Source organism: Hyperolius riggenbachi, chromosome 2, assembly GCF_040937935.1.
Source record: "Hyperolius riggenbachi isolate aHypRig1 chromosome 2, aHypRig1.pri, whole genome shotgun sequence".
In the NCBI taxonomy this organism is placed as follows: domain Eukaryota; kingdom Metazoa; phylum Chordata; class Amphibia; order Anura; family Hyperoliidae; genus Hyperolius; species Hyperolius riggenbachi.
The window spans coordinates 285116132-285138650 of NC_090647.1; the positions used below are offsets into that span (position 1 = coordinate 285116132).

The following is a 22519-nucleotide window of genomic DNA, read 5'->3' on the forward strand; positions in this document are numbered from 1 at the left end:
CTCTGGGCTAGCGCAGGCGTACTACTCCGGGTCATAGCGACCCGGAAGTAGTACAGGTGAGGAGTTCGCCGGCGAACGGTTCGGCAACCGTTCGCCGACATCTCTACTTGTGAAGTAGAAAGCTGTGGTCACTGAGTTTTGATTAAAAAAAAATCAAAACTGATCTTTACAGCGCCACAGCTATTGTAGAGTGTTTTTTGCAGTGATCAGAAAAAAAAATTCTGTCACTGCGGTGGGGCGGGCTGAACGCAACTGCAGGCGAACGATCAGGCCTGATCGGTCAAACACTGCGTTTTTAGTGTATTCTAGTGACCCTAATATAGATCTGACTGCGATCAGTAATGATCACTTACAGATACTATATAGTAGCAATGCTGATTAGCGACAGTGATGATGCTAATCAGCAACTAATTAGTGACTGCAGTGTGGTGGGCTGGGTGCTAACTGACGCTAACTACTCAACGAAGGGCACTAGCTAAATAACTGGCCTAACTGTTAACACTAGTGATACTAAAAAAGTGACAGTTTTCACTGATCACTGTTTTTAGATCACTAGTATAGTGACAGGGGGGTGAATGGGGGGGGGGGAGTTCTGAAGGGGATCTGAGGGTGTGGGCGAGTGATCAGAAGTCCGCAGGGGGCAGATTAGGGCCTGATCTGATGGGTAGGAGTGCTAGGGGGTGACAGGAGGTGATTGATGAGTGTCTCAGGGGGTGATTAGAGGGGAGGATAGATGCAATCAGTGCACTGGGGAGGTGATCAGGGGGGGTCTGAGGGGTCTCGGAGGGTGTGGGCGGGTGTTTGGGTGCCTGCAAGGGGCAGATTAGGGTCTGATCTGATGGGTAGCAGTGACAGGGGGTGACGGGGTGATTGATAGGTGATCAGTAGGTGATTACAGGGGAGAATATATGTAAGCAATGCACTGGCGAGTTGATCAGAGGGGGTCTGAGGGCGATCTGAGGGTGTGGGCGGGTGATTGGGTGCTCGCAAGGGGCAGATTAGGGTCTGATCTGATGGATAGCAGTGACAGGGGGTAATTGATGGGTGATCAGCGGGTGATTAGAGGGGAGAACAAATGTAAACAATGCAATTGGGAGGTGATCTGAGGGCGGGTCTGAGGGCGATCTGAGGGTGTGGGCGGGTGATCAGGTGCCCGTAAGGGGCAGGTTAGGGTCTGATCTGATGGTTGGCAGTGACAGGGGGTGATTGATGGGTGATTGACAGGTGATCAGTGGGTGATTACAGGGGAGAATAGATGTATAAAGTACACGGGGGGAGGGTCTGGGGAGGATCTGAGGGTGGGGGGGTGATCAGGAGCCCCCAGGGGGCTGATTAGAGCCTAATCTAAAATATAGCGTTGACAGTGACAGGGAGTGATTGATGGGTGATTAGGGGGTGATTGGGTGCAAACAGTGGTCTGAGGGTTGCTGTGGGCGATCAGGGGGCGGGGGGGGGGGCAGGATCAGTGTGCTTGTGTGATTACATGCACAGCTGCCTCCTCCCCTGGTGGTCGCTCGATCACTGGGACCACCAGGGGAGGAGGCAGCCAGTACAATACACTTTGTATACATAACAAAGTGTATTATACACTTAGTAACGGGAGATCAGGGTGTTTACAACCCACCGGCACTGTTAATTGACCGGCAGGTGATTGGCCCGACGTTGCGGGTGGGCGGAGCCTAATGCTGGCAGATGCACGCACATCCCTGCCCGCGATCCCCGTCTAATTAGTCCCTCAGGTGCCGCTGCCGATCGGCGTTACGCGATCATGGCGGAACCACCTTGCTGCCGCCCATAGGTAATGGGCGGGTGGCACGTGGTTAAAAACAGGTTGTGTTCTAGGAGGTTGTTTGTAGGTATGGCAATGCTTAGGAGAACTCATGGAGAAGCATGTGATCAGGTTGGTCAGCTGATATATTTGTAATGTGCTGATTTTCTGTGATGATTTCCTGGCATTATCATTACCAGGAAATCAGCCTTACAAGTCTATCAGCCGATCAAACTGATCACATGCTTTTTTTAATTATTATTATTGATTCATAAAGTGCCAGCATATTCCATGGCGCTGTACAAAGTAAGAAACAAACATGGGGTACATAATAATACAGACAATGGTGTACATCAATATGCAAGATACATAATTGGTGACAAAATACAAAAATGATACAAAATACAGAATTGGTAATGACAGTGATAAAAGTAACATGATAAATAAAATGTATGATTTCCAAGACACAAAAGGGGCAGAGAGCCCTGCCCTTGCGAGCTTACAATCTAAAGGGAATGGGGGGAAACAAGAGGAGGGGTAGTATACAACAAATATATAGAGGCAGTGTGTTTTAGGATACCTAGTAGGAGTGCAATTTGGTCTTAGGACAAAGGGATGTGGCCTAAGGTAGCGCATATGCTTGTTGGAACAAATGAGTTTTTAGAGTGTGTTTAAAGGTAACAAAGGTTGGCGAGTGTTGTGGGAAGGCATTCCAGAGGAAGGTTGAAGCGCATGCAAAATCTTGTAGACGTGAATGTGAGGAGGTAATTCTAGAGGAGGACAACAGAAGATCATGTGCAGATCTGAGATTGCGATTGGGTTTGTATCTGGAAATTAGTGAGGATATGTCCCGGGTAGAGAGCTTTGTAGGTTAGGGTTAGGAGTTTGAACTGGATCCTTTGGTTAATTGGCAGCCAGGGAAGAGCTTGACAGAGAGGGGCAGCAGAGGACGATCGAGAAGAAAGATGAACAAGATGAGCAGCTGAGTTCAGTATCGACTTGAGCGGAGCATATATTAACATTTTAGTTGTGTCTTGAGTGCGAAAAGGTCGGATGTGAGATATGTTTTTGGGTTGGAGATGGCAGGAGCTGGTTATGGAGTGAACATGAGGAATAAAAGAGATAGATGAGTCGAATATTACCCCCAAGCAACGTGCTTTCCATTAATTCTCCTAAGCATTGCCATTCCTAGTTGTTTGTAAGTCAAGCCATGTCTTATACGTACTTGTACAGTTATATATATATAAATTACTTTCAGACAACTCTGGGCAGGCAGTTTAGGTTGTTCTCGACAAATGGGGAGGCTGATAAATACAGTTTTTCTCTCTGTGTGAAAGAACCCTTTAAGAGAACCCAAGGTGGGGATCTTAGAAAGAAATCTATACACAGAGGCTGGTTCTGGCTATAGTGCCCAGCCTCTGTTGCTATTTGAATCCCCCCTAAGTGCCCCCTGCGCTTCGCTCTAGCCCGTAAATTACAGCCGCACTCTCGGGCAATGTTTACCTCCCTAATGTCACTCACGCCGCTCCCCCGCCTCCTGCAGAGCGCCGGTCCCCGCCCTGCGTCCCTTCCCTCCAATCAGCGGCGAGGGAAGGGACGCGGGCGGGGACCGGCGCTCTGCAGGAGGCGGGGGAGCGGCGTGGGTGACACTAGGGAGGTAAATACAGCCCGCTGCGACACGCTGCGTGTCGCCACCACGGCTGTAATTTATGGGGGAGAGCGGAGCGCAGGGGGGACTTAGGGGGGATTCAAATAGCAACAGAGGCAGGGCACTATAGCCAGACAAAGCTTCTGTGTATAGATTTCGTTCTAAGATCCCCACCTCGCGTTCTCTTTTACCTACTTATATCAGTTCATTCAATGCTGTAAGATGTAATAACTCAAACACATAATAACACAAACACTTCAATATATTTTAGACATGACAACTTTGTATGTATGAGACCTTTCTAACTCAAGTTTGTAAGTGGGAAAAGTCTGTAGTCAGAATATTTTTTTCCTTTCTCCCGTCATGTCAATATTCATGTTCTTTTTTTTCATAGGCTTTCGAAATCCTTGAGAGAGCTGAGAAAGACTATCAGCATATCCAACAAAAGACAAAACTTACACACAAGGGGCTTATAGAAATAGAAGCGTCCATAGATCAGATGTACACTTTGGAGGATCTGTCTGTGAGTACATGCTTCTCTTTAAAAACAAAATTGCACCACTTTGAGAGCACATTTTGAGTCACTTTATGATGTGACTTTATAATTTTGCAGCCATGCATTCTCAATTTGTCTTTCCTTGCATTGTTCAAATTTGGTTTGGCGAACACTCCTTTTTATAACATTTTTTTACCATTAAACTACACATGCTATCAATTATCCTATACGCTTATTTCCACTTCAAGCCTGCTTTACATCTTCAAACCTAGATTTTAAACCCTTAAAACCATAGTACGGGTAAGTATTCCAGGAAAGTCCCATTAAGGATTAGATTGATAGATACAGCTGTTTATCACATTTGCGCCTGAACCTTATCTCAAGCCATCTCTCACTGTTTCTTTCATATGCTTCAGAAAACAGGACTGTATTTGACCGAGTGGGTCGAAGAGCTCAAGCCTTTTTGCTTAGATAACAACTGAAGTTTAACTCATCCTGTACTGGAAAACATGATACTTTTTTCTTTGCTACTAATGTTCTATTCCTTATCCATACTACACATACAATTCATTATCTCAAATGTTTGTTTTCGCTTCAGGTTTGCTTTAAGTTCCTTTCTCAATTTAGACATTTTCCCAATATCAAAACAGAAAGCAAGGAAAAATGTTGAGTTTGCCTGATTTTTTTTCTCTATATCATATTTTCTCTATAGTATTTTGCTTTTTTCTCCAGGTATACGCAGATGACAAAATTAACTTCCTGTCATGAGCACTATTGTGAAGGGTAATTTGGGACATTGTCAGACTTACTATGCTTGTAATAAATCCCTAGGCTACCATATGCGGTTAAAGTTATTCAATTCTCTGGAAGGAAGAGGTTTATCTAGTGCTTTTACATGTTGTAAATACATTTATTATTGTCTTACTATTTTTGTATAATTTTAATGTCTCGATTTCTCTCAACCCTTTTTGTTTATATGGCCATGTCTTTTAATGAGAAGGGGTAGAGCAAAAGTTATTTTTAAAGTTTTTTTTTTAAATTAGGAGTATTTATTTCCTAGGACACAACTCCAAAGGAGCAATGTCGCCAAAAGTCCATTATCCCAGAAAACATGGATACCACATCCCAACACAAGAGCCATCTTTTGGATGTGAATTGTCTAATTTGCATGGGTAAGCTTAAGATGGATGGATGGATGGATAGATAGATGCAGATTGTTATGGCGCCAAGCACTGAAACTAGGTGCTCCGTAGCAGCAATGTAATGCGCGTAAGGGTAATTCGGGATTACATATCCCTCCAAGTTGTGACAACTTGGAGGGGGAATTATGCTGCATTTGGTTGTTTTTCTGCTGCTGCCTAAAATGCAGTTACAACAAATCCTACAAATGACTGCATGTGTAAACTACCTCCAACGTTATTTCTGTAGGTAATTTTTCCTGTCAGTTTAATCTTATAATCTCCAGGAAAGTTACTGTTTGAAGTAGGCCTTAAAGTGACCCTGCAATAGGAGGAATGTGGCCGCCGTATTTATGTCTTTTTAAACTATGTCAGTTTCCTGGCTGTCCTGCTGTTCTTGTTCTTGTTCTTGCCTAAGAGGTATCTGGATCGCACACTTAAATCAAATGTGTGGGGTCAAGCTTTATTCAGAGCACATAATGGGCTCGATTCACTAAAGTGTGATAACTGCTATCACAGCAGTTATCACGCGAGCTGCCGTGCGCAAAGATTTGCGTATGAACAGCGTTACTTCTCGTGATAAGCGAAGGTTTGCGCATGATGTGATCGTGCGCAAACCTTTGCTAATCACGCAAAGTAACGCTGTTCGCTCGCAAACCTTTGCGCGCGGCAGCGCGCGTGATAACTGCTGTGATAGCAGTTATCACACTTTAGTGAATCGAGCCCAATGTGCGTGCTTGTTCTGGGTCTGTGGCTTAAAGTATTGAGAATCAATGACAAAGAGAGCCAATAGATCTTATTTAAAAGGAAACAAGATGGCATACTCCATACAGGGACACTGTAAGGCCCCTAATCATTTACAATAATGGCTGTCCAAGATGATCATCCTTTATTGTTTTGAATGGCCGTTCATTACCGATATGTCTCTCAATCAGTGTTTTCTGTTAAATGGAGTGAGGGCCCGTTTCCACAACCCTGCGTTTTGCGATCTGATTCTGATTGCTAACGGAGCGCAAAACGCAGGGTACATTTCCAGTAGTGCGATCCGATTTTGTTGCGATTTTAGCCCGAGGGCAGTTGTCATCCTGCTGCATTTTGGATGTGATTGAGCTCTACTATACTGAGTATTGTAGCTCATTCCCAATCGCGTAGTGGAAATTGGTTTGAAATGCAATTGCGCTGGCGATCATGTTTCATAGTGGAAAAGAGCCATGAGGGAGAATCACTTGCAGTGTTACACTACAATGCCATTCAGCTATTGCTCTGGTGGGGGTGGGGTCTGTACTCACTTGCAATAGGCATGCAAAACGTTCTTGGACTATCATTTCAGGCGTCCCAAATTGCAAATGTGTATAGGTCTTTAGCTAACCAGACTCATTTTGTAATTGCTACATAATCAGATTTCTGCATTTGTTCCTCTAGGTTTTTTTTTTTAAGTTAGAACTATTATTTTAAGACTACTAATTATTTGAATCTGGATTAGTGGGTTTAGAAGTTAAATAGTACCATGCAAAGAATGCTACTGACTTCCTTTATTCAGTTGTACTCATAATTTTACACACCTTGTTAGAATAATATAAGTAATCATGCAGAAAGCTTTCCTTTCAATTAGGGAGTGTGCTTAGCTGAAGCAAATAATTTCCTCATTATTCTGCGTGCCCTTTTTAAATCATGATAATGAAATAACCCAAATGCACCTGATCAAAAGTTTACATACCCTTGAGGCAGGGGTCACACTTGTCGGCTTTCGTGCGCGTTTTCTGCACAGAAAAACTGTTTTCAACTGAGAACTCATGTTAATCAATGAGCTAGGTCACACTTGAATGTAGATTTCGCGCGCAGAAAAAAACTGACATCTTGCGCAATTTGTCAGTTTTCTCTATACATTACATTAGCTGTTGTAAGGTAGAGGTCACACTTGTCTTTCAGTTTTCTGAAAAGTGTAGAAACTGAAAGCCAAGTGTGACCCCTGCCTGAATGTTGTAGCTGATAATATGCGCACAGGTTGACACAAAGGTTTAAATTAAGGGAGAGTGTCTGCACCTATAACTTTTTTGATTGTAATCCATGTCTTGGTATGCATAATCAGTTTAGTCTTATCTTTAATTTAGAGCTGCACTAATTGTGCTGGATATCAAGCCATGTGCAAATCAAAAGAACTGTCAAAAGACCTGTAAGCAAAGGCTGATGAATTGTAGAAACCAGGAAAAGGATATAAAAGATGTTCAGAGATCTGAAAACATCTGTCAGTAGCGTTCAAAGTGTGTTAAAAAAAAAGTGAAAAGTTCTGTTATTGTCAAGGCAATATCGGAATCAGATTTATTCGCCAAGTACAATAGGAGCTGTACCTGGAATTGGATTTATCACAGGGTTGGTGGTGGAATAATATAACAGGACAGTACAGTAGAATACACATGAAGTAAGCTAGGATGTAAAATACACATGAGCAGAATTACAGAGTTACAGTAGCAGGAAAGATAAAGTAGAATCAGAGGGGTAGACTGAAGTGCGGATCGAGCAGAGCTGCCATTGTGGCTTTCTACTTGTCACTCAGGTGGACATAGCAAGATTTCAGTCACCACTGCTTGGGTCACTGTCTTAAATGCCAAGAAACACCCATAAATCATTTCAGTTGCGCAAACAACTGGTGTTTCTGTCAAGATGTTTACAAGGAGGTACTTGAACAAATAAGTTAAGAAAGAAACCTTTACTGGGCCAAAATCCACAAAACAGCCCACTTACCATGTGCCAAACATCTAGACAACAAAGTCCTTTGAAGTCTTGAGACCAAAATTGAACTTCATAGTCACAACCATACATACTGTGTTCAAAGAGAAAGGAACAATGCCCATGACAAAAAGTATACCATCTGGTATGGCAGGATGAATGCAGCATGTTACCAGAGCATACTGGAGAATAAATTGCATTCATCAGTCCGGAAACAGCGCATGGGATGCACTTGGATCTTCTGACATGAAAGTGATATAACAAATATACCTATACGTAGAGTTTTGATGCAGTAATCTAATTATTAGACTACATAATGACCACAAATGACTAATACAGCAAGTGAATGCTGATGGGTATTTTTTCTATTGGGTAGATGATTTTTTTTTATTGCCGTATTTTTCGGACTATAAGATGCTCCGGACCATAAGACGCACCTAGGTTTAGAGGACAAAAACCCGGGGAAAAAATATACTGTACCAAACCTGGTGCGTCCATGGTGCAGGGGCATCTTGAGTATCTCCCCCCCCCCCCCATTATTATGTCCTTGTACCTTTTGTGTCTCCCTTGTGTCCTTACTTGTGCCCCCTGTGTCCTCATATGTGCTCACACACACCCCTATCCCCCCAGCACATGACACCCTGTTGCCCTCCAGTAAATTACACCCCTGCCCTGTCTGTCCCTCATCCTCTCCTCACATGATATGGCCACAAACAGCACATGACACTCCTCCCCTGCTCCCCCAGCATGTCGTTACCCTCAGGAGAAGCATGTGGCACCCATGGCCCCCGGGGTAATGTACGGCTCAGGAGGGACAAGTTTTACCTGGACAGAGGGAGAGTAGAGCAGCCGGGCACATCCAGATAAAAATGCCTTTATTCAAAAAATGTTAAAAACAATTCAACAACAGGCCATGGCAACAATCCGCCAGGAGAGAGAGGGTGGACATGTAAAGGTGTCGACAGCTGTTTCGCACTACACAAAAGAGTGCTTCCTCAGGAAGCACATGTCCACCCTCTCTCTCCTGGTGGATTGTTGCCATGGCCTGTTGTTGAATTGTTTTTAACATTTTTTGAATAAAGGCATTTTTATCTGGATGTGCCCGGCTGCTCTACTCTTCGCTATACAGTCATGGTTAAAGCTTTTTGAGCCTAGAGCACCCCAGGAAAGTCCTGTACAGTGGTCTTGTGCACCTTTCTCTCTACATTGCTCCGAGCGACTTTGCTATGGACGATTACCGCTACTCATCCCTGCTCTATGGCCCCGTTATGCTGTAAGCCGCAGCCTGCAGGTCAGCCGGCATGCCCTGCTGCTCTCTTCCCTCTCTCATCGGTGCGGGCTGTTATAGGTGCGGGCTGTTATTGGTGAGGGATGCGATCGCTGCAGCTGAGGGATATGGATGGCTTCTCCCTCTGTCCAGGTAAAACTTGTCCCTCCTGAGCCGCACATTACCCCGGGGGCCACAGCCTAAACACTTTGTTGTGGAATGCCCCTAGAGACACAGGGACAGAGGAGGGAACACAGGACAGAAGAGGGGACATGGGACAGCAGCCGGGGACTCAGGAAAGGGGACACATACCTGGGCAAAATAGTTACATTTGGACCATAAGACGCAGTGACTTTTTCCTTCCATTTTTTGAGGAGAAAATCTTATAGTCCGAAAAATACGGTACTTGCTGATAAAAGGGAGATACGTCTGTGCTCTGCATACATGCACTACTCAGCAAATGTCCACGTGGGATAAATGCATAAATGTTTTGATTACACTTTAAACACATACATAGATTCAGTTTGTTGCATAACAGAGTTTAGATCATCACAGCATGTTGCTGTCTGTAGGGAGTTTGGATGCCTTGAACAGCAGATGTGGATAAGTAAGGAACCTTCTATGTTTTTGATCATTGATTCAGGAATAAAAGCCTTCATGTATGAGTACTTTATAATACTTCCTGTTGTGATCAGATAAGCTTGGGACTGTGGGTCCTGATTCACTAACCTACGGGAAGATTGACATACATAATTGTACTATTACTATCACTGACAGCATGGCGTGTGCTGCCTCACTAGCTCAACCCGTGTTAGCATTGCTAGGGTACTGAACCTAGTAGTGCTGCCTGCGCCTGGCAATCTATCGGTAGGTTAGTGAATCAGGGTCATTGATACTAAATGTCTTTTCCATTGTAAATAAGATTCAAAAAGCTCTGCTTTATGTTGAGTCCTGCAAAAAATAAAATTAACTACAAATGTTTATCTTCTGATTGCTTTTCAATATTCTGCTGTGTTCCATAGGGAAAATTAAGCCCTCAGATCAAGGGAACATTGAATCGTGGACATCAAGCAACTCTCAGAATAAAGCAATAGAAAATGGCACTGCAGGAGAACTTATTTCTCAGACAGAAGCAATCCATGAGGAAAAGTTGAGTGTCTGTATTTATGTTGAAGACCTGAAGATGGCATTTATTGTTATGACATAGACCCATTGCATCACCAGGGTAGTTTATAGCCCTAAAATGGGGCATAGTGCAGGCAAAACACCACCCTTAGGTTTGAAAACAGCTGCTGATGGTGAAAATTTCACACTGTAATGGTGGCACCAGGTGACGACCCCTGGTTTTGCCTGACTGGCAATAGCTTACAGCAGGGGTGCCCATTAGGTAGATCACGAAGTACTTTGTGGTAGATCCCGACCCCACTACATTTTCCATTCTGTATATACAAGTGTGCTCCTAAAATTGTACATAGGTAGATCATTTTGACTTGCTAATTTTTTAAAGTAGCTCACAAACCCAAAAAAATTTGGGCACCTCTGGCTTACAGCATTAAACAACTGTAATGAAGCTTATAATTATAATCATGTACAGGCTGGAATAGGTGCCTGGCTCTTCTACTGACCACATATGCTATTGCTCCTTTGTTATTGCCTCATGAAGCGGGATCAAACCTGCGAAATGCGTTGCATATTTGGAGTTCTTAAATAAAATATATTGACTGTCTTTACTACAGTCGTTGTTTGTCTACTTGGACGTGGTAAGTCCACCACTACCTCCTCTATTTACCAAGAATTTGGTTTTTAAGCTCATTTAGCTTCCTTTTATCCTTTTGGCGCCTCTGTTCTCCTGCATAAGGTTGGAATAGGTAACTGACATAGCTCATGTTCATATAGTATAAAACACTGAGGGAGGCGCCCAGTTGGTAATATTGATATCAGTATGCTGAGGTAAGAGTGGAAAGTCTTACCTGGTAACGAAGACTCATAAACAGGGTAAATGATAAATAATGTATTTCGCACTAAGGACAACGCGTTTCGCGACCAAATGTCGCTTCTTCAGGTCAAATATCATGCTTTAAAAACAAGAACAAGGATGGCACTCAGAGTTAAAATCTAAAAACATAATTAAATTATAACAATATATGTATGTGTAAAATATGACACTCTACGGTAATAACCACTAGACAACAAAAATTACTTGCGGATAAAATATTTCCTGGATAAACGGTAGTAACCACTAAAAAATCATGTAAGGGGGGGGGGGAGTTCAAATTCCGCAGTCTGTATTCAAGGAACCACAGTACAGCTCATATTCAGCCAGAAAGTGAAGGTAAGGCAGCAAACAGGCAAAAAATGAAGCAATGTGACAGTAAGAAGTGCAGAGAAGTAGAACCCAGGACAAGAAGTCTTTTTACCCTGAACATATTTTTAAGATTAAATCTGTGGTGTCAGAATCATGGAGGCTGCTCACAGCATGCAGTTTGTCATTTCCACTAGCAGATAATTTAGGTACACACTGTTGGATGGCAAGTCCAGAGACGTGGATCAGAGAAAGAGAAGGTGTGACATGGATAGCAGTAACGTGAGCAAATTATTGACGTACATAGGCAGGAGTCTGTGAGTCAATGAGGAGACTTTTCCACATTGCTTTACAAAAAAAAGGGTATTTGTTGAATTAAAGGGTCACTATGATGGAATACTGTAAAAAATTAAAACAACTGTGTACACATGTATACAATGTACATTTGTCTTAGAGTAAAATGCACTGTAGCACTGTAAATGACTTTCTTTCTAGATAGTTGACGCTGACAGTGTCACTGGTATCCCCCCATGGATACTCAATCATCTAACCAATGTTTCCAGTTACAATACGGCATGATTGTGACAGTGCTCTACAAAAAATGTTATTTTACAAATATTTCTTGTATCATACAGATAAATCTTATAAACTTGGAACTTTTGACTTACTAACTCATTCTGTTACCTCCTCCAGAGATGACCTAAATATTGACAATCAAGAGACGTCCCCTCCAGTCTGGAAAGGGTTGATCCAGATGTTTTCTATAAAACAGTTTAAAGTTACAGCCTTTCAAGTTTCTGGGTACAGCACCCATCTTTGCCAGGTATGTCATTTGTAATTGAGATGTCAGAAAAATCAAATCAAACATTCAGTTTCCTAGTGCTGATTACATTATTTAACGAGCTGACAATTAGTTGTATAGACCTAAACACATTTTACAATGTATTGCCTTGGAATCTATCCAGTGGGTTTAAGATTGTAAAAAAAAAAACCTTTCATTTTTATGTTTTCCATCTGTGCAATTTTATTCCTCTAATTGAGTTTTAGTATATTATGCTTGTCAAATAAACTGCTCTACACTATCAATTTCTTGCTCTTAAACTACTGCAGTTGTAATAATGAACTTGTTGACCATAAAATGCATAGATCTATCAGAGCAATGCATTCATCACATAGCACGCAACATTAAAAAACATGACAGCTGTGCTAGATATCATTATAGCATGGAACTGTCTATCCTCCTACATAATAATTTAATGGTCTTGTATATCAAGTGTACATATATATATATATATATATATATATATATATATATATATACATACATACAGTGGGTTGCAAAAGTATTCGGCCCCCTTGACATTTTTCACATTTTGTCACATTACTGCCACAAACCTGAATCAATTTTATTGGAATTCCACGTAAAAGACCAATACAAAGTGGTGTACACGTGAGAAGTGGAACGAAAATCATACATGATTCCAAACATTTTTTACAAATAAATAACTGCAAAGTGGGGTGTGCGTAATTATTCGGCCCCCTTTGATCTGAGTGCAGTCAGTTGCCTATAGACATTGCCTGATGAGTGCTAATCACTAAATAGAGTGCACCTGTGTGTAATCTAATGTCAGTACAAATACAGCTGCTCTGTGAGGGCCTCAGATGTCTAAGAGAATATTGGGAGCAACAACACCGTGAAGTCCAAAGAACACACAAGACAGGTCAGGGATCAAGTTATTGAGAAATTTAAAGCAGGCTTAAGCTGGCCATACACTGGCCTGATTTCCCGCCGATCGACAGCAGATTCGATCACTGGGATCGAATCTGCTGTCAAATCGTTCACGCAACACGCTAATTTTCGATCTATTTCGGCCCGAAATAGATTTGTCCCGTCGATCGCGCCGTGCGGAAAATTACCATCGATCGCCGCAGGGTAATGAGCGCATCGCTAGTGGCGTACGACCGACGCAGGTATACATTACCTGAAGCTGGCTCCCGGCATCTTCTCCGCATCACCTCCCGGCTGGCATCTTCTCCGCATCAGCTTCCGCATCCCGGAATCCAGCATAACTTCCTGTGTCACTGCAGTGACAGCAGAAGTACAAATAGAGGGCGCTCTGGAGTGACAGAAAGTTATGCGGGATGCGGAAGCTGATGCGGAGAAGATGCCCGCCGGGAGCCGATGCGGAGAAGATGCCCGGGACCAGGCTTCAGGTAATGTATGCGAGGGCCAGGGGGGTGACAGCGGCAGCTCAGCAGATTGGTTTCAGGCTGAAATCGATTCACAATCTGTTTGCAGTAAAGGCAGCCATACGATCCATCTCTGATCAGATTCGATCAGAGAGGGATCTATCTGTTGGTCGAATCTGATGGCAAATCGACCAGTGTATGGCTACCTTAAGGCTACAAAAAGATTTCCAAAGCCTTGAACATCCCACGGAGCACTGTTCAAGCGATCATTCAGAAATGGAAGGAGTATGGCACAACTGTAAACCTACCAAGACAAGGCCGTCCACCTAAACTCACAGGCCGAACAAGGAGAGCGCTGATCAGAAATGCAGTCAAGAGGCCCGTGGTGACTCTGAATGAGCTGCAGAGATCTACAGCTCAGGTGGGGGAATCTGTCCATAGGACAACTATTAGTCATGCACTGCACAAAGTTGGCCTTTATGGAAGAGTGGCAAGAAGAAGGGCATTGTTAACAGAAAGCATAAGAAATCCCGTTTGCAGTTTGCCACAAGCCATGTGGGGGACACAGCAACCATGTGGAAGAAGGTGCTCTGGTCAGATGAGACCAAATTGGAACTTTTTGGCCAAAATGCAAAACGCTATGTGTGGCCGAAAACTAACACTGCACATCACTCTAAACACACCATCCTGACTGTCAAATATGGTGGTGGCAGCATCATGCTCGGGGAGTGCATCTCTTCAGCAGGGACAGGGAAGCTGGTCAGAGTTGATGGGAAGATGGATGGAGCCAAATACAGGGCAAACTTGGAAGAAAACCTCTTGTAGACTGCAAAAGACTTGAGACTGGGGTGGAGGTTCACCTTCCAGCAGGACAATGACCCTAAACATAAAGCCAGGGCAACAATGGAATGGTTTAAAATAAAACATATCTATGTGTTAGATTGGCCCAGTCAAAGTCCAAATCTAAATCCAATTAAGAATCTGTGGCAAGATCTGAAAACTGCTGTTCACAAACGCTTTCCATCTAATCTGACTGAGCTGGAGCTGTTTTGCAAAGAAGAATGGGCAAGGATTTCAGTCTCTAGATGTGCAAAGCTGGTAGAGACATAACCTAAAAGACTGGCAGCTGTAATTGCAGCAGAAGGTGGTTCTACAAAATATTGACTCGGCGGCCGAATAATTACGCACACCCCACTTTGCAGTTATTTATTTGTAAAAAATGTTTGGAATGATGTATGATTTTCGTTCCACTTCTCACATGTACACCACTTTGTATTGGTCTTTCACGTGGAATTCCAATAAAATTGATGCATGTTTGTGGCAGTAATGTGACAAAATGTGGAAAACTTCAAGGGGGCCGAATACTTTTGCAACCCACTGTATATATATATATATATATATAAAAAGTATATGCACTCCTGTTAAAATGTTTTTGTGTTGTAAACCACAACAATTCATTTATAAATTTACCCCACCTTTAGGCTTCTCTCCCACTAAGACGTTGCGTTAGATGCCACGTTAAGGTCGCATAACGTGCACCTAACGCGATGCATAGTGCGGTTGAAGCTGGACATTACATTGAGCCGCGTTAAGCGGCTCTTCACGCGTACTGTGATATGTACTCTTGGACGCATGCAGCATCACGTGTTCCTACCAGCCAATCGTCGCACAGAGCGGCGCTCTCGGAAGTAAACACTGCACGTCACACCGTGCAGTGAATATTAATTAGCCATGTGGCTGGCCGAGGAGGAGGAGGGAAGACCTCCTCCTCCAACACTACTGAGCATGTGCAAACAGTCTAACGCCGTGCATAACGCACAGCATGCAGCACATTCAACTGACATCCTGCGTTACAATGTAACGCAACGTGGGCACTGTGAACAGCACATTGTTTTTTCATTACTGTGCGGTGGGGTGCGTTACAGGCTGCACTAACGTCTCACTGTGAAAGCAGCCTTAAAGTAAACCTGTAATAAAAAAAAGTGCCCCTGGGGGGTACTTACCCCAAGAGGGGGAAGCCTCTGGGTCCTAAGACACAGAGCAACAATAATATTTACAAATGCTGCTGTGCACATACGCAGTAGTTGCTCTCTGTTCAGGGTCTGGCGGAAATAGCTGAGCTCGATTGGGTCCGCTGTACTGTGCAGTCGCATACAGCTTGCACCTGCTCAGTAGAGCGAACCTGATCAAGCTCGGCTATTTCCACCGAGGCCCGAATGGAGAGCCGCCACTGCGCATGTGCACAAGCCGACAAGGAGATCCTCGGACGTCCCAGCGCTGGATTACTTCTACTGAAAAGGAAGGGGCAAGCCTCTTTAGGATACAGAGGCTTCTCCTTTCCAAGGTAAGTACCCCCCCCAGGGGCTCTTTTTTTGTTACAGATATAAATAGACTCTGTAACAAACAAAAAAAACCTTCTGGGGGATACTAACCTCGGGAGGTGGAAGCCTCAAGGTCCCAGTAAGGCTTTCCCGTCTTCTGTAGCTGGGGGAATCCAGCACTGGCTCCCCCGAAACCATCTCGACAAGGCTTTACAAACTCTACGTCTGAGCATACATATTTACCTACCACGATCCAGTGCAGGCGCAGTAGCGGCTCTTCGTTCAGGCTAGGTGGAAATAGCCAAGCCTGGTCGTATCCGCTGTACTGTGCAGACGCAAAGGACTCGCCCTGCGCAATAGAGTGGATGTGATTGGGCTCGGCTATTTCCGCCCCGCTGTTCAGGGGGGGTTGCAGCGCTAGATTGCCAGGACAGGGGAAGCCTCATTAGGATCCAGAGGCTTCCCCCTCCTGAGGTAAGTATCCCCCAGGGGGTTTTGCGGGGAAACGGACAGGATTCACAGCAGTGGAAACTTAGCCTTACAGTGTGAAAGTTCAGGATTATGAATGAATGATGAATTTAGTTCTAGATATTTTCCATATCTTTAAGACAATTTTCATAAAAGTCATTCCACTCCAGCGCTTGCAACTTGTAAAAATCTGCTGCCATCAAGGACTGCTGACACTGCTTGTAGGCAGGTTTGCCGAGGTGGATTCACCCCGTCTTCGGTGCAACTGCTTCGGAAGCGTTGGTGTTGTTTCTTTTTTTGTCACAATAAATTGCACTTTTTTGGGGTCACAATGAATTGCTACATATAATGAAGGAGGTGCCGGCTTTAACTCCATTGATCTACTGCAGGAGTGGCATCATCTAATCCATCCAGCCTTGGGCACTCACATTATAAAACTGTTGGCTACATTGTCAGGTTTATCCTCCTAATGGTGCCCATACACGGTACAATAAAAACGTCAGATTTTCACGTTTGACCAAAACAATCAAATCAAATCGAGGTTGTTTCTGTTGATAGGAATCATTATTATTGGGTTGTAAACTGAGAGGAGTAAATTATTTTAAGTCTCTTTAATATAAGCTCTTTAATCATGGCAGGTTGGTGCCCAAGAAGAGTGAATGCTGTAGCTGTATTGTCCTCCTTGACGTATAAAAACGTCAAGGAGGACAGGCGCGCTCCCGCGGCCAATCGCGCGCGTGCGCGCGCACTCCCGGCCGCGGAGTCGGTAGCCACGGAATCAATGTGTCGGGCTATGGAGCCCGATCATTGATTTCTCTCCCCCGCTGAAAAAGCGACAGCTTCTCTCGGAAGCTTCGCTCTTTCTGAAGCTGTGTCCCTCTAAGCGTACATTGTACGCTTAGAGTGACGTCATGTAAAAAAAATCGAGATTGCCATCTTGTGGCCAAAAAGTAAAACTACAAGTAAATACCCAAAAAGATTACACTACACCAATATTTCCCCAAATAAAACACTTTTATATCCCACCCTCCCAAAAATGCCCACATAAAATGTTTAATAAAAAAAAACAAAAACATTACTATAAAAAAACAAAAAACACATAAATATTTACCTAAGGGTCTAAACTTTTTAAATATCTATGTAAAGATGAAATATTTCTCTCTATTTTTTTTTATAAGCTTGTAAATAGTGATGTATGCAAAACGGAAAAAATGCTCTTTTATTTCCAAATAAAATATTGTCGCGATACATTGTGATAGGGACATAATTTAAATGGTGAAATAACCGTGACAAATGGGCAATAACAATACGTGGGTTTTAATTATGGAGGCATGTATTATTTGAAAACTATAATGGCCGAAAACTGACAAATAATGAATTTTTTCATTTTTTTTCTTATTCTTCCTGTTAAAATGCATTTACAATAAAGTGGCTCTTAGCAAAATGTACCCCCCAAAGAAAGCCTAATTGGTGGCGGAAAAAACAAGCTATAGATCAGTTCATTGTGATAAGTAGTGATAAAGTTATAGGCTAATGAATGGGAGGTGAACATTGCTCGGATGCATAAGCTGAAAACGACTGAGATGTTAAGTGGTTAATAAATAGGTGTTTCAACGGAGAGTTTAGATGGGATGGTGTGCACATTTATTTTCCTTCTATTATTTATAATATTTTTCCCCTAACAGATGTGTTGTTTTTCGATAGCGTTATACAGATTATGTGAGGTCACACTAAAGTGTAGCTCGTAGGTCGCATTAATGAGAACCCGAGGTGGGCAGATGGGACACAGAGGCATATTCTGCCTGTTTACATAACAAAAACCTGGCATTTTTACAGACGTGTACACTTTTTATATCAATTATGTGTACAAGATGGCAAATTAGGTAACGTTTTCCAGTAAAACACAGCTGTGCCCAGAACTGGTCAGATCTGCTTATTCATTAAATAATTGGGCTAAAGGTCCGTACACACGCCGGACTGGAGGCAACGACGGGTCCGTCGTCACCTCCCGCTGGGTGGGTGTTCCAGCGACAGTCCGGCGTGTGTACAGTCTGTCTGCAGACTGATACGGCTGTTTCTGAGCGATCCGCCCGACAGACTGTACACATACCGGACTGTCTGCTGAAAACACGCCCAGCAGGAGGTGACGACGGACCCGTCGTTGCCTCCAGTCCGGCGTGTGTACGGACCTCAACCCAGCCTACTTGATTGAACCGGGGATTTACCAAAACAACACCATACTGAAGATAATTTGCTTCCTACATACCAGTTACCCATTTGTCAAGATCAGCAGTCAAATCAACTCTTTGCAGATTCTAATACTGCCTGTACCTGGGGAAATGGAGCTTCCAATATACTAAAGATGTCATTTTCGACTGAAGTAAAATGTATCCGTTATTATTAATATATCTATTGCTACTTAAAGATAGTAAGGGCAGTATTAACGATATTAATAAAAAAAATTTGGATTTATATAGCACCAGCATCTTCTTCAGGGGACTGGGTCCTGAATGTAAGTGTTTTTGTTTTTAACTTTGTTTGCAGTGTGATAATAATTATCTTAAAGTAAGTCTGTACTCAGGCACTTTTTATTATCTTCGATTCATACTTATGCATGCTGGGTCACTACTGAGCTACGATTTCAAGATTTGAGACTATATGGCTGTGAATAGAATGGTTATTGGCAGAAAAAGAGAAATTATTATTTGGGTTTTCAATTTCTGGTGAGCCTTCATTTTGCTTTGTGGTGGTGGGCACTGAAGATTCTCATTTCCGCCCTGCATGGAGTTTCTGGGTGTGGTGTATTTCATCCAGCTCGCCGGGTTTCAGAGCTAAAGTTTTTTTTTTGTTCGTTTCTTGTGCAGGAACTGCCAAATGTCATGACATCCAAAGGTTTAATCTGTCCGGAATCCATTTGGGAATTTGTGGAACTTGTGTGGCCAGCTTGTACTAAGGTAATGAAGAATTAATTACTACAAGGACACCATAGCTTGAAATGATTAGTGTAAACGTAAAGGATAACTACATTTACTAAGTGCAGTCATCAGAAATACCCTTTTAAATCCTTATGATCCCCAAATGACCCGGATACCTGCTTCCCCCATCTTCCCCCCTCAGTTGTACTATCAGGGCCTTAGTAAGCTGCCATTTTATTTATTTACTAGAAGTTAGATGTCACTTTTGACTAGACATTCAATAGCCTCTCAATTTGGTGAGATTGTCTCAACTGTAGAAAGGGCAGCCTAGAAGGAGCAGTGACTGGCAAGTAAATAAATCAAGCACCCAAAGAAAGTCCACATTAAAGCCTCACATACTCATAAATGCCTATATTCAGCTTCACAGAGCCATTCACAGCACACAACATGCACACATTTTCTAGTAGGTTAATAAGACTTCAGTGTGGAACTCCTTTGGGCCTGGATCAGTCAATACTAATTCATTTAAAAACCTGAGTTAATACTGGTCTCATAGCAACCTAAGTGCAGTGGGAGTCAGATAACAAGAACTTAACTAAAGGGTCCTTGGGATTCCCATGAGCACAGTCAAAAGCCTGAAGAAGGGATACAGAAGAGATAATAATAAAGGTATTGATACACAGTGTGCATGCAGAGGTGCCCTCTGTCAGTATTACCACCAAGAATTGCTGGGCTAAAGCTAATAAGCCACTTAGTCACCTGAATTACAATGATGAAGAACTGGTATGCATTTTAAGTGAAACACCAGAATTAAATAGATTGTTATTGTTTTTAACATTCTTGTGAACGATGGGTGTAAACTACAGGCACTGTGTAAGGCTTGGTGGTGTATTCTCCACAGTCAGCATGCAACGCATGAGCTGACATGAAGGAGGTACACACACTAGCACAAGGAAACAGGCTATCCCTAGTATAGTGGAGGGGAGGACTGACTCCAATACGAGATTGTGGCGCACAGAGCCGGTGCAGATCCGACAGCCACAAACAATACTTTTGCGATAACGTCTCAGCGCAAGGTAGCGCTGAGCGCATAAACCAGAACTGAGGAGATCAGGACAGGTAGACAGAATGAACGCTTGCTAGCTAGCCGCTACTTAGTGACAGCAAGCGTCCACAACAAGACAGACTGGAATGAGGCAGCCAATGCGTTGCAGCGATGGCGTGCCTCACAAAGACAGGACAGAATAGTCAGGAAATAGCAGGATAGAGATAGATGAAAGTAACACAGACAAAAATACAATACGTATGTTTTCCTAGCGTATTACAATTACAGCTATCAATGAAACTATTTGTAACGTCTGACTAACATATGTATATATCGGCAATGAACCGATATATGACATAAGCAGGAACTCTGACTAGGACAGGAGTAATACAGGGAACAGGACTCAGAAGGATTCGTTATCTCTTCGCAGAGATGAACGCAATCCACAAACAGTAACAGAACAGGATTCAGAAGGATTCGTTCTCTCTTTGCAGAGATGAACGCAATCCACAAACAGAACCAGGAGCAGGGTAACTAACTCAGCACGGGTGATCACGATACGCGCAACCTACCAAAACGTGCTGGAAAGCTGACTAACTGCACACAGGATATTAACAGTTCGTGTACGTATACATCAGCGACACTGATGTATCAACGTAACACGAATACAAGGAAAATAATAAACGTGCTGGTATGCATATACATTGGCAATGAACCAACATATGATGCAAAGACCAGCAAAGTATCTTTAGAACAAGAAACACGATCGGGGGCTGAAGCAACAGCAAGACAGGCTTAAACTGAAGCTATGAAAACCCGAGGAGTCCTGCAGGAAGCAGATCTTTATACTGAGGTCATCCAATGGGAGCAGACATGCAGATTCCCACACAGGTGAATGATAATCAGTCACAAGCTGACAGCAGGGAAAGGCAGACAAAGCTATGCAGCTTGCATGGAAAGAGATCAGAACTGCCTGAGCTGCAGCACTACTACTTCCAGCAATACCTGCTGCAGCAGCGATCATGACACACTGATGCTGCTTTAGCTATTACATACAGTTTAAAGTCCACCTCCAGGCAAAAATCTAAAATACTAAAATGCAAATGCTATCTTTCTCTGTAGAGAGTGACTTTTGCAACTAAAGTTTTTGTTTTATTTTCTTTCTCTTTAGGGCCTTTATTCAATTCACTTTTTCTAAGTCTTCTCCTAGGTGATATTCTTACACCTCATCAATAAAATGTCTGTTAATCCATCAGCCTGTAAGAAAATACTCTGAATAATTGACAGTACTTTTCACCTACTTTTTGGCACTTTCTCAATTGCAGCATGCTGAAAAGTAATTTTAAACAGAAGATGAAAAATTATCTCCTAGGATAAAACTTTGGATACAAAGTGAATTGAATAAGCCCCTAGTGGATACCCCTGCTTATCCCACTGTCCAGACCAGGGGCGGACTGACAACTCATAGGGCCCCCGGGCAATAGGAGATTATGGGGCCCCCATACCAGTGTTTCCCACCTTTCACGTTATATTTTTACAGACTAAGATATAATAATTTACTGACAACAGTAAATATGTTATATTGTGATATTGTACACTGACAAAAACGCGCGCCAAAAAATGGGTGTGGTCACGCAACAGAATGTGGGCGTAGTCATGGGTGGGGCAAAATATACATGACCTTAGCAGTGGTGTAAAAGGTCTGCCGGGGAAGTTTGAACTCTGCCATAGTGTTTCCCCCCAAAATACATGTAATCTGACAGCATTTCACCAAAAATCCATGCAATTTGGCAGAGGTTCCTCCAAAATACAGATAATATGGCAGTCGTTCCCCCAAAATAGACGTTATCTGGCAGCAGCGGTTCCCTCAAATACACATAATTTGGCAGCGGATCACCAAAAATACATGTAGCAGCAGTGGTTCCCCCAAAATACACAGAATCTGGAAGCAGCAGTTTCCCCATTATACACAATCTGGCAGCGGTTCCCCAAAAATACACATAATCTGGCAGCTGTTTCTCAAAATACACTTAATCTGGCAGCAGCAGTTCCCCAAAAATAGTTAATCTGGCAACAGTTCCCCCAAAATAGGTGCCCCCAGTATAGGTACCCAGGTCAAAAGGTATCCCCAGTGGAAGTATCCAGGTCTATAGGTGTCCCCAGTATAAGTAGCCTAATCTACAGGTGTCCCCAG

The 22519-nt window shown here is 43.1% G+C and overlaps 1 protein-coding gene across 7 annotated transcripts in view; it reads left to right on the forward strand.

The window, feature by feature from the left end:
* The window catches only part of SPOCD1 (SPOC domain containing 1), a 222897-nt gene that overhangs the window by 94884 nt on the left and 105494 nt on the right, over nucleotides 1-22519 (forward strand). For all 7 annotated transcript variants that reach the window (XM_068265400.1, XM_068265401.1, XM_068265402.1 and 4 more), the window contains 5 exons: nucleotides 3811-3939; nucleotides 4973-5084; nucleotides 10107-10233; nucleotides 12080-12209; nucleotides 19230-19319. In XM_068265400.1, the coding sequence (XP_068121501.1) occupies nucleotides 3811-3939; nucleotides 4973-5084; nucleotides 10107-10233; nucleotides 12080-12209; nucleotides 19230-19319 (588 nt within the window). The remainder of the gene's footprint in view (nucleotides 1-3810; nucleotides 3940-4972; nucleotides 5085-10106; nucleotides 10234-12079; nucleotides 12210-19229; nucleotides 19320-22519) is intronic.